This window comes from Lepisosteus platostomus, chromosome 4 (assembly GCF_059453375.1).
Source record: "Lepisosteus platostomus isolate fLepPlt1 chromosome 4, fLepPlt1.hap1, whole genome shotgun sequence".
Lineage (NCBI taxonomy): Eukaryota > Metazoa > Chordata > Actinopteri > Semionotiformes > Lepisosteidae > Lepisosteus > Lepisosteus platostomus.
This window is the reverse complement of record NC_142614.1, coordinates 55,520,829-55,534,220: the sequence shown is the minus strand read 5'-3', so window position 1 is coordinate 55,534,220 and position 13,392 is coordinate 55,520,829. Positions and strand designations below refer to the sequence as shown.

The window sequence follows — 13,392 nt, the reverse complement described above, 5'->3', positions numbered from 1 at the left end:
TCGTTGGCTGAGCGCTGAAGGGACTGGGTGGACACCGGGTGGGCAGAAGGGTATCCTTGGCAATCTGTGCTCTAGTGGCCCACTGGGAGATCGTAGTGTTATCAGCAAGGACAGGGTCTGCCCCACTCTCACGCTCCCCTATGGGCAATGGGGGCTGCAATGTAGAAAAAAACGATTTGGCCTCATAAGTACACACCTATTAGAGCATCCCATAGGTACTGTATATTTTGTCTTCTTCTTTTCTGTAAAAATGTAAGGGTTAGGAGTGAGCCGAGGTACTAATGTTTTGGTCATTTAAAATGGTAAATGTGTTGGAGGGGAAAATGAAAATTCTCAATTTTTTAAAAGAAAATTAATATGGATGGGAGAATCACATAAAGCTGCATGTATAATGATCAAATATCTGAAAAATCTATATACAACCATATCAATGCATATAAAGAAAGAACATAGAAGAACATAAAAAGGGCCTTATTAAATAGCATATAAAGATATTGCGCGTGTGACAAAACTCTAAGGACCTCCAGATATCGTCGTCTAATTTTATGCAAGTCTGCCTTTTGGGATTGGTAGTTCTGTAGAATATCCAGATTTCCTACTAATATATAGCAGAGGTCTCTTTCAGAAAAGCTATTCACTAAAAAAACAGAAGACAAAATGCAAAACATGATTTTGCCAGAAGAAATCTTTAATGTTCTATTGTCAAAGCAAAGCAGTCGCTTAAAGCAAAATCTGCTAGAACAGGCATAAAAACTGCCGTTTTCATTTTTTTTTGTCTTGTCTTGAGTTCCTGCTGTACTGCAGCTAGAATTAAATTATCAAAACGATCAAATCCTGAGAGTGAAAGATTTACTGAACTACTGCAATACAATCTGTACAGATTTCACCTATACTGCCTCCACAAAAAGCAAGGCTACCTTTAATTTATCCTGTTTTTCTCCACTGATTAATCTTAAAAGGAAAACTAGAAACTCCACCAATGACATCACTAAAATATCAATTGCCATTTATTCCATACAAATATTTTTATGTAAACAATTCATTACATCTAAAAATAGTACATTTAAAGACTTTCAAGAAAACTCCAGATTTAGCAAACTGTACAATTAAAGTCTGTACAATTTTGAATGCCAATAAATGTGTTTAGACAAAAATCAGTACATCTGTAATAAAAAGTGCTACCTTGTATGTTAAAAAATAACCAATAAAAAACTTTAAGATTATTGCTCCACTTGTTGATGTCAGAATTTTAAAATCTGATCAGATCTTCAAGGTTGTTATTGGTTTTGCAGGAGATGCCACCCCTAAACTGAATATTTTGTCCCCTGTAACAGTACAACAGTGTAATTACACAGGTCACGGACGCATAGGAATTCTGTTATTGGCAGGGAGTTTCTTCGAGCTTACCAAACAAAGAACAGATCTATCCCTCTGCTGAAGTTAATACCACTATTCAGTTGTTCAGTGTCCATTAATCAGCATTAGTTAGGCTTAAAATGTTAGGTAATAAAGCAGCTCTAATTATGGACTGCCTTTGGATTTCTCTCTTTGTTTTACATGACGGTTTTCTGTTGGCTATCTGGTTGGTTTTGCTTTTTGTGCCTGGCTTGAATTTCCATAAAGGCATTTCTACACAGGGTAATTATCAGGTCCTTTTAGTTGTTCTCTTGTGATACAGCAGTTTCCTGCAAAAGACAAAACACCATACATTAAAACGGAACAAAGGGCAGAAGACACCCACAGTATCATAATCCAAATGTAACCTTACGTTTGCCACCAATCCCATGTTTATACCATGACAGACACTTTCTTAAAATTGATAGAAAAGTTTGGTCTGGAACCAAAAGCTCTCAAAATCAACTTAAATGACCTTCAGCTGTAAGGAGAAAGCTGAGAGTTCAACGGGTCTGAACTCAGGCATGTAAGATGAAACGTCTCTGCCTGTTAGCACCAGTTGAGACTGGAGAGTGGCTGGCTTGTTCTTGTAGGCAGCTCTTGTGTAATTAAGTCCAAGTCAAGTTTAAAATGCTACAGTACATTTTTTCAGACAGTGGATGAAAAGCTTACTTCTTTAGCTGAATGATAGAATAACTATAAGTAAAGTTTGAATCATTCTATTAATGTTTATCTGTATAAAGTAAATATGAAATCCTGGTTCAAATCCTGAAATGTATAAATGTTGGGAAGCAAAGTAAGAAAAGTTAATAGCTAAGCAGAAAATGAATGGCAACAGTGAGTTTAACAGAGCAGGTAACATGCATGCAGTACTGAGTTGTGATCATCACTACAGTTTTGTAACATTTTCCTCAATGTCTCACTGGATGTTAGTTTTCTCTGACTAAGTTTAAAATTTCACTTTGACAAATTGAATTATACAGGCCAATATATTGGATTTCTGTGTGTTCAAGCACACTGAAAGGCAGAAATACAGCTTATTCATCTAAAGGAAAAGCATGTTTTCCCACTTACACAGCTGCCTGCAGTCAAAAACCACCTTTCTGAAATGTTCTCACTGCTTAGAGGATGGAATGTTACAAGAAATGTGGCCAACACATGAACCCGGCACAGGGAACACACAGGGACACACCTTACTCAAAGTCACGCAATAGTAATGTCTGCATAGTTCAACAATATTACACTGCCTTGTAAAGTATTTTTCCTTCTTCCAATGACTTCCTCTTTTAATTACAAAAGGATGCATATACTTTTTAAATAATTCTAATCAACACTTGAATGCTCAAACAGAACACTTGTGTGAAAGAATATAAATGTCAGCAAAAACTGTAATAAAAACAATTTGATTTATTGATTGCATCAGTATTCACCTCCCCAAGCAATACCTGATGAAAGCATCTTGTGCTGCATTTACATTTATGCCTTTTATGAGACGTCTCGATCAGCTGTAAAATAGTACCCCTTGATTGTAAAACCTGCTCAAGGTCTGTCGAGTTGGATTGGGATCTTTAATGTACAGCAATTTACCAATCTTGCCACAGATTTACTTTCACATTTAAGTCAGGATTTTGACAAGGCCACTCGAGGACATTCATTTTCTTCTTAACATGCCACACTGTAGTACTGGCCTTGTGTTATGGCTCATTGTCCTGTTGAAAGTTATAGGAAAGTTTGTCCCAGGTTTAGGTTTTTAACAGACTGAATATGCTTTCCTCTGCAATTTGCCTGTGCTGTATACGGCTCCATCCATTCCCCCCTCAATCTTGATAAGCTTTCCAGTCCCTGCTGTTGAGAAGCAGCTCCATAATGTAATGCTGCCATCACCATGCTTGACAGTAGAGATAGTGCTGACTGGGTAAAACGCATTGCTGGGTTTGGGTCAGATGTAGAACTTTGCATTTAGGCAAAAATGTTCCATTTTCCATGTTCCTAATGTTCCAAAAATGTTTCATTTTTCTCTTGTCTGTATACCTTTGCCACACATTTACACTTATAACTTGGTTATAAGGGCTTGGTTGCAAATCTAGCTTTAAGTTTTTTTTTCAGTTAGATACAGTCTAGATCTGTGAATTGACTAGGATATTGTTGACACATGAACACTTTCTCCCATCTCAGTAATTGAACTCTGAAGTTCTTCAAAGTTGTGGTCTCAGACATTTTCTTTACCCTTTTCTTGATCTGTGTCTTTTTACAACTCTGTCTTCAAATTGCTTTGAAGGCTCAAAGGTCTTCATGGTAGAAAATTAGTTTGAAACTCACGACCTGACTGATGGACTTTGCAGAGGCAGGTGTATGCACTCTTAAATCATGTGTTTTGTGGCTTACCAAAGTAATTCTGTGCATCTGAACTAATTTAGATTTATAGCACTGGTGGTGAATACCTACACAACATATTTTTTTCCTGAGATTTAATTTGTGTTTTATCTACTAAAGTGTCTATTTTAAGTGTGTTTGAGTTTTCACTTTATGAAATGTGCAACCTTTGCAATTACCTCATTTCCAATCCAACAAAATGGGACATCATTGGAAAGGGTAAATCCTTTTGCAAGACACTATATATGCAGGAAATATAGTTTTGAAAATATTAAGGGTGCAATCTATACAGCTTTAGAATGAAGTAAACTATGCTTTGAACATAATCCCACAGTAATATCTCCTTCTCTGACTCTTCTTGCAGTTGCCCATGAGTTCATATTAAAACAAGGTCCCTATTGTATCCCTGCAGACATTTTGCTATGCAGCCCTTTTCAGTAAATTCCAATTAAAGTGGATGGGACATTTCCAAAGGGATTTCACCTTTCTGCCCAACTTTAATTAAATTGTGAATGGGTCCAAAACATGTCTTTGTTTTTCTGATTGTAAAATACTGTCAGGATAGTTTTTGTGAAGGTTTAAGGATAAGGAATGGCATTAAATTTAATGGCACCTTTCAATTAAAAAAGCAAAACCTAAAACCTGTTGGAAATTCTACACTGGTTAAACTGAAAAGGCTTCAAACAAAAGCCACCACCAGCGATACATTTGGAATTTACTGTATGATGGACACCGGAGTTTCAAGTTTGATTGTTCAACTACATGAAGTCTACACTGTAGCTCGAGTCTAGTGTGCTGGAACTGAAATATCTAAATCATATCTTCTCTGTGACACTGATCAGTGCAATGGCAGGAGACCCTCTGCTTAAACTCAGAGCATAGCATTTTGGATTAGAGAACTGAGCAGACATGATGGAGGGATTGCTCAATACGCCTGGCAGACTATCTGGATACATGCTCCCTGAAGAGAAGCATTGGAGTGACTAATTCTCATGGAAAAAATGTGATACAATGTTCTGAGTGTGCTCATTGCCTTCTACAAAAGCAGCTCTTTAACCTTACATGTTATTGTTTCATTTGGTGTGTGTGTACGTGCTCTGTGATTTAAGAGGCTCTAGGGGGGGTAACTGTTGTCAGGTGGGAATTCTTCCAGTTGAGCAGATCAGCAAATTAGGGCAATAAATACCCTGATTCTCCCTCAGAATGTTTGTGTGTGCCAAGGCTGTACATTGGCACTGCTCTTGTATCACCTTAGTTTTGGATTTTACTATATCTAATTTTTGTCTTCCCAATGAAAGTAACTTCAATTGTATCTCCTTGGCTCAGGTTTGCTTCTTGATGGTCACAATAAAATAAAGATAAAATAGTGAATAGTTTATTTCAATGACTGTATGAGAGAAGGGCTTCTATAAACCTAGCAATAGAATATTAAATACATTTACGTGTGAGGATCACTATATGGTACAGAAGGAGATATTTTTAATCTTACTGTGGGGTAATTTCCAATGTTTTTATGGACATATTCAGATCATTTTATGGATATTTTAGGGAAATATGCACCTTTTATTGAAAGGACCTAATGTGTCATTAGATGTGACTGTCCAGTCAGCAGTGAAGAAAGATTAGAGAAAAAAAAACAGTCATACTCTTTATTACAGTCTATCTTGTTACACATTTTTACTCTTGTTATTGCTTATTTTTTTAATTAGCTATGTGTATCTTTTTTCATGGCTATAAATTAAGATAGCATCTGCACTAGATGGTCACACAGTCCGACCCTAATGACACACTGGGGACTTTCAAATAGAGAAAGCATGCTTCGCCTCAGAAACAACATTTAAAAATCATTATAAATTACCCTCTAGAAAGAACATTTCTGGGGCAAGTCTGATTAAATCACTTAGCGACCCAGAGAATTACAGGGATTTAATATGATACTGACATGATTCAATATGATATGAATAGGTTTATATCCACACTTTAAACATGTACTCTAAGTATCCTTTCAATATTATCTGTTCCTTCAAAGCTCTGAAGGAACATTGACAAAAATATTTCTTTGTTGAATAAAAACAAGTGAATATTATCCAAATACAAACCCCTCCATAAGGCACGTCTTATAACTTAAGGATCTTATGTGAACAAGGTCCTACGTCTCTCTAATATGCCTCAGTGATAGCTCAGTGACAATGCTTCATGTTCCCACCATATGAAGAACTGCTAAGGAGAAGAGTGTTATTATCCAGTATATTAATCAAGACTTATTTTAATTGCACATACGTTTGTTGTCTTCTCTCCAAATTTGCTCCAGAAAGTCATCTTGACGGGGTTTTTGTGACCTGTTCTCTGATCAAATGTCTGGCAGTAGTCAAAAGGAGGGCTGTACAAGTGAAGGCTGACAGCACACTCTGTGTGACTGACGTTTTCCACCCTGTGCAGGCCAATGGAATCTGTGAGAGATCAACATATCAGTCAGGTTTACGTGCTTTGTACTTCTCACTAGGGTAAATCATGAAGACAGGTGTAGACTTATACACATTTAAGTTGTACAAAATTGTAAGTATTCCAGAATTTAATTGGTTTTACAGAATACGAAATACGGTAAATGATTTTTCATAATTGTTTGTAGTAATCTAGTAAAGAGCACCTCAGTTTGGTAATCTGGCCAATCTTGAAAGAGTTTTACAACATTCTCAATTTCTTTCATGCCCAAGCTTCCTGGTGCCTCACAATCAAGACAAAATGGTCCATCAGCCTGAATTTACAATGATTAGAATCAATCCCACAAAATCCAGGCTTTGGGTTAAACATCCGTCCATAGTGGGGGAGCTGGAGCCTATCCCAGCAAGCAACAGGCTCAAGGTGGACCTGGACGGGATGCTAGTCCATCACAGGGATCACAGACAAAGACACACTCACACTGAAACCAGGGCCAACTTTCCCTGAAGCCAATTGATCTACCAGTATGTTTGTGGAATGTGGGAGAAAACATGAGCACCTGGAGGAAACCCATGCAGGGAGAACATACAAACTCCACACAGGTAGCAGCCCGGGTCTGGAACTGAACCCAGGGCCCCAGTACTGTGAGGCGGCAATGTTAATCACTGCACTAATGTGCTGCCTCTGAGTAAAACATCCCAACACAGTTCCTTGGACTTTGCTCAAAAGAGAAACATCCACACATCCATGTGTTAGCCACAGACACTATAATCTTAGATATCCTACAGAAAACTAGTGCCTAACCTGCCACATAGAGCACAAAGCAGGACTACACCCTGGAAGGCATGGCAGGCCATTTCGCACATACTGTTCCGACACAGCAATTAACCCCAAGACTGAACAGAATTAATCCCACATAGAAGGTGCCCTAGCCCTGAATTGATTAACCCAGGAGCCAAGTTCTATGAGGAAATAGTGCTGTCACTCCATTGTGCCGATTCAGCATGGGAAATAAACTTTAACTTGTTAAATTTCAGGCATGTAAGAAAAATGTAGTTAAAACACTGACAATCTCTACTGTATTGGGTGAAAAGGGCAGACTGCCTCAAGGTTCCTCATTGCATCATAGATGGGCAGATAAAAATCAAAGGAACTGCCCTTAGTTACAGCAAGGAGCCATAGTTTAAAAGAAATCACCTTTGAACTGACTGAGCTCAGGAAAACAGTCTCTGAAATATTTGCATGATTACAGACTCTAAAGATAAAACTGCAACATATGCAATTAGTGCAATAACACCTTGGTTCAACAGATGTTATCAACACTAGGATTAGGATTTGTTTTATTCACGGATTGTTTAGCAACAGTAGACTGCATTTTTCAACCCCCTGTCTGAGTACATGGCTGCTCAGCTATATTAATACAACCGAGGGGTAGACTGGACTTCATGATGTCTGATTCCTCTGCACTGCATACTGTTCTCCAAACTTCCAAGCAAAACACACGAGAAGATAAGTACTTTTTACTGGAAAGAGACAGCCTTGAACTTTGTAAATTAGAACTGCTTTACTATATCAAAAATAACCCTTCATAACACTCAACAAAAGAAGAATTCCTGTCACAAATTAAAACAATGTACAATATTCATCTGGCATTTGTATCCAGTCCATACTGTATATTAGATGGAGAGCACATGGAAATACCTATCATTTTTATAGTCACAGGTAGGAAAGTTGCAAATAATCAGAAAATTTAAAACGTGTGATAAATAATTGTTCCTAAAATCCAAAAAAGATGTGTTGGGTTGCAGAGGCTCTCTATACTTGAAGACAGAAAAAAACAATTTAAACATTTAAACACTGTGTTTGGACCAAAATGCATTGGAAGAAATAACAGAGGTATATAGTCCTCAATTCAGAAACAAATGTTTCTATCATTTTCTCAGATGTGGGTTTTACGGAAATGCAGAACAGAGTTGTGCTCTTTATTTTGTTTTTCAACACCAATAGAATTTACATGGATAGTAACAAAATAAAACCATTAACAATTTGCACTTACCGTTAATATACGCACACTGGTTTTCTGGTAAGACTCTTTCAGATTTCTTTTTCATGGCTCCGTGTGCTTTTTTTTCAGGCCAGTCAAAAAGAGTTTCTTTCAACTGACCTTGAAGCAGTTTCATAAAACAATGGGAATCTGTATGATCATGGATACTGCTACAGATGGGGAAAAAGAACAAGAAAATGAAACTCGGAATATGCCCCTCAGAGTAGTTGGTCACTCTTTTAGAAGATGCACTATTCAGCATCGTCTTTCAAACACATTTCACCGTGCTGCCTCAAACACACTGAAAGGTTCTAGCATTCCATTTTAAGAATTTAATTTCTGTTCCACAAAATCATCTCTCTAGCTAGGGAAATGATTAATGGAATTCAACAGGCCTTGAATCCTCGGGATGTGTTATGTAGATTTGAAGTGCACCCAAAACTGGAATCTAAAATATTGACAGTTTAAGTTAACATTTAGCAAGGGGAAATTTAGCAAACATACGCAGTTGCATTCTATGTCCAGTATGAATGCAAAGCTTCTGATTTATCGCATTGGTTTCCTTTTGCTGTCAACCTTTAAAATGATATTACTGTACATACAGTTCAAAGTGAGTGCATGAAAAATGGGTTCTGGATTTTGTCTTATGAACACCATCATAAAGTCCACTCAAACAACATGAGCAGTGATTATTTTTTTGTATTTCATTATTTAAAGTAGCAGAAAAGAATCTAAGAATTTGAAACACAGTGCATTAGTGGGAAATGGACTTTGCCTATAGCACTTAACCTGAAATATCAGTGGGAAGATGACTGTCAAACACAAGTAGCACAACAATGGAAATATTTACCAGATAACATTTTCCTAATGCATTAACCATTACCTTCCCAGCATTTTCTGATCATAATTTAAGGCCTGCAGCACCAGTTTGTAGTGATACCCTCGTGATGGGCTGCATGGGCCCCATATCTCACCTGCCATGACCTTCCCCCCAACAAAGGATCATGAGGTTGAACTTCCCATTCCCCTCATCTACAAGGTTTCTTGTGTACCTGAAACAAACACAAAACATTTGATAAGATGTATATGTTTGTATGTCTGTGCAGACGCTCAAAAACAATTAAAGTAAATACACAATGGTGGTACCCTGGGTTTGGAACAGTCAGGGATGGGCAATCTTTGGCTACTGTCAAGCATTAATTCAAAACTCACAATTAAGTCTGCCCCGTCAAAGTCTTGGGTTCATTTATAAAACACAGACACAAATTGCCAAGGACTGTATTAAAAGAGACTGAAAATACAGGTGGATATCCAATGTTAGAATTTTGGCTTCCTCTCAGTGTTGCAGTTCTCCAAAAACAGAAAACACCACCAGCCCCATGAACATAAACAAGCACTTCACTTCTGCAATGGTGGTGATGCGCTTTTTCATCATACCACAAGACGCGCACTACTAGAGAAGCTTTGTGGAAAGAAGCTCTTTAAGGCTTTTAAAGAAATGCCATTTTTTTTACGTGGTAGTGCTTAAAGACCTACTAAAGCAATGTTTCTATTTTATTGTTTTGAATGAAATGAATTCATTGGAGGTGCAGTAGTTAGCATTGGTGCCTTGCACCACTGGTGTCCTGGGTTCAATTCCTGGGGTCTAATCTGTGTGGAGTTCGTAAGTTCCTCCCGTATTCATGTGAATTTCCTCTGGGTGCTCTGGTTTCCCCCCATAGTCCAAAGATATACTGGTAGGTGAAGTGGGTTCTGGGAAAACTGGCCCTAGTGTGAGGGTGTGTGTTTGTGTCTGGGTGTGCCTTGCACTGGTGTCCTGTACAGGGTGTATCCTGTCTTGTGCCCTTTAGCTTGCTGGACAGGCTCCAGTTCACCCGCAACCCTGAATTGGTTAGAAAATGAATTAATTTACAGCACTGTGAGTGATTACAACATTTCATCTTCTGTGGTACTGTATTTATTTTTCTGCAGTATACTGTATATTTCAGCACAGCAATTCTTTCATACCTAGAAATTAGGTAAATGCAAAACCCATGTGTATCCCAGATTTTATATAAGAAAACTGAAATTACTCCATGCCATGGCTGGTAATGTGTATTCTGTATCATAAATAAAATCAAATAAGAAAACACAGTCAATTACCTTCCTTGAACTGCAACAGTTTCAGGCTCAGTGTTCAGTACAGTAAGGACATATTTAAGAACCAGTTTAAAACTAACACAGGAATATCAGCAAGATAAATTACTGTGAGCTCTTGGCACTCTCTGTGACCACCAGAAATTCTAGATCACGAAGAGCATGTCTCAAGAGGATATGCTTTACATAGATCAGTACACATTCACAGTTCAGTTCTGACTGTGGACATTTCTCCTTTATGTGTCCATACTATGTCTACTAATTTAAGCAAGGCTTTTTAAAGAAAACAGAAGAGAAACTGAAAATGACTGACAGGGAATATTATTAGGAATGCTTAATTTGTGTTAATCACCTAGAAAATCTGGTCGGTTTCCGAATAGCTAATTAAGACAAATAAATGATCCAGCTAAATAAATAAGACCAATAAAGCCAGGCTCGTGTGGAATGCTCCAGGTTTTTGTTTATATATAATGGAATGTATTTTAAACATTCTGTTCCAGTTCAGTGTTAGTTATACTGTATGTACACTCACTTGATCTGAAGTATTTCTCATACATTTGAGAACTTTCTATCTGTGAAGAAAATACGGCTAAAAGTTTGTGTTTTCTTTGGGTCCTTACCTTACAGATTCCCAAAGTTTTAGATTTGTCTGCTCTTTGGGTCACTTCAAATCAATTTTTATGTGCATCATTTTATGATGTATATTACACATACAACAGATATTTATTACACTTCTGATCTTTCTCGCTGTGATTTCTTGGGTGGTTTTATTTTAAAGGTATAAACCTATAACATTTTTTAAAGGCACGTGTATGAAAATTTGTCAAGATCATAATAACTGTTCTGTTTAATGTCTTGTGAATTTATTAACAACATCACTAAAATTGGAGAACAGGGAAAGTCATTCCACCTACTGGCTGAAACTCTGGCTTGTTTTAACATTGGCAATTTATTCATCCAAGAATTTAATCCAGACGTTTCTTGAAGGATCCCCTAGAAATATAGTTTCTTCCAGGACTTGGGAGAAGCAGTGCCTCTGATCTCTCAGTCATAAATGCACTTTTACATTATTTCCAATTCAGATTTAAGTTTTCAACTAAACCGCACACTGACGGTGTTCTTTACTTTTACCTAAACATTTCTCAACGTTTTTCTTCATTCACAATTGTACTTGTGTTGCTACAGAAAATTAGATGACCTAATGGATGAGAATATTCACTGAAAGTGCGATTTTTTTCTTTCTTCCCCTTGGATTAGTTTAAGTAAACAAATACCGATTCATGCTTAACGAGCATGAAATGAGAAAAGTGAATGCATTTGTTGCAAGTGTAAAGAGTTTTCCATGTTTTTATGTAAGATGTCTTAAAAACGACGGACATAAGTCAAAATATCCAACAGATAAGAAAATGCTTTCGACGGCGCCAATGAACAGATTTTTGCCTGCACCCCCAATTTGTAGTCTGAGGTTAAGAGGCAACTCAAAGGGAGATCATTAAATTACATTTTAATAGAACTTATATTACAATTGAGTATGTACCGTATTAAATGCTGACGAAGATACGCTTCCTAAATTTACCGCAAAAAGACACTAGGAAGACAGGGATGCGTGCCCGGCGGAATCCTTCAAGATTTGTCTGGACTTCTGCCGCGTTGTCTGTCTTAGGCACATTAATCATCTTTAGAGAAAGTTCTCCGCGTTCCTCCAAGAGATCATATTTTCGGCAGCAACGAGGGTGTGAGTATTTATCTGCTCTCTGATTGGTGTGCTAGTCTTCCACCCTCCACAAGGAATTTTCATTCCGAACAGCTTCTCGCGCTCGCTGGAGCGGGGGAACCTTTTACACGTTTACCGCAAGCGTGTAATGCTGAAGTAAAAATCACACCTTGGCTAAAAGGAAATAAAAATAAATTAATTATGATATAATTAATTTAATATTTAACATTAAACCTGGCAAGACAAATTAGGCTACGGGCTCTTCTGTTAATATGTTTTAAATTACAATCAATTTATGTTGGCATATAGAGCAACTGTAAAAACTGTACGGGAAAGACGAATTTTAAAGCATTTTAACACTAACAAGTCAAAATTACGTACTTGTTAAATTACTAAAGAAAAGCGTAGCGCTATATGTTCACGTTTCAATGTAGATATTGCTTAAACTCCAGAGTGATGCTTTATTTGATAAAAGTAATAAAACGATTGCAGACAACGTAGCCGCAAGAGATGGGGAATGTATATATCCCCTGCAAATTTCAAATTAATGAAAAACATAAATAAAAACCTAGAACATAAAATCAATGAAACACACCTCAAAGCAATCAGCCGTTGTTTTCAGGTTGTAGTTGATAATTACATGCAACAGAAATATACAGCACATTACATAGAACCATAAATGAAAGCTCCATATATTTATCGTTGCTGTATGTTAGTAATCGTGTTTATTTAAAAAAAAACAATATCAGATTTTTATAAACAAATTGGCCTGCTTGCATGTGTACATTTCGAGCAACATAAACATCACACCGAAATTGCCCGTTTAAAATTAGTCAATATAAAGCAGGATGCGAAATCTTCTTGACGCACTGTTCTTAGCCGGGCACTAACCAAGGCACTTTTATTCTCCCTTAAATATAATTGACCATCATGCTGCAATACTGAAGAATGTTCATATCAGCACTATAACCTGTTTACATGATTAAGGATTCAACTCAAAAGAAATAACACAACAGCGACAGTAATATTAACTTTACCTAAACTGGTCGAATTTTGCGTATTTCTTCCATTCCTGGGGTTTGCTCTCATATGATTCCATTATATTTTGCACCTCTTCAATATTAATATTGTTGCCGGAAAAAATCTCGTGAAGAATCTTAATCAGATCGTCTAGCGTTTCTGGTTTCATCACTTCGGTTTGCTCCATTGTACGCTTTATTACAAGGTATCGATCACCTCAATTACCTTTACTATTGAAAGAAGAGAGCAGTCTGCCACTCTTTATTCCAAC

At 37.2% G+C, this 13,392-nt stretch overlaps 1 protein-coding gene across 1 annotated transcript; it reads right to left on the bottom strand.

The window, feature by feature from the left end:
• Nucleotides 1-670: 670 nt before the first annotated feature.
• cdo1 (cysteine dioxygenase, type I) lies at nt 671-13,392 on the bottom strand. The gene is made up of 5 exons (XM_088629920.1): nt 13,139-13,392; nt 9,226-9,303; nt 8,264-8,421; nt 6,049-6,218; nt 671-1,685 (listed from the first exon to the last, which is right to left on the bottom strand). The coding sequence occupies exons 1-5, from the start codon at nt 13,306-13,308 to the stop codon at nt 1,656-1,658; spliced, it is 606 nt and encodes a 201-aa protein (XP_088486046.1). The 5' UTR covers nt 13,309-13,392; the 3' UTR covers nt 671-1,655.

Excerpts from the sequence above, each read along its gene's own strand:
- cdo1 (XM_088629920.1), bottom strand. The coding sequence starts at position 13,308 with ATGGAGCAAACCGAAGTGATGAAACCAGAAACGCTAGACGATCTGATT. Across the intron at positions 8,422-9,225 it reads TGGGGGGAAGGTCATGGCAG|CAGTATCCATGATCATACAG; the intron begins GTGAGATATGGG and ends CCCCATCTGTAG. Across the intron at positions 1,686-6,048 it reads TTGGAGAGAAGACAACAAAC|GAAACTGCTGTATCACAAGA; the intron begins GTATGTGCAATT and ends TGTCTTTTGCAG.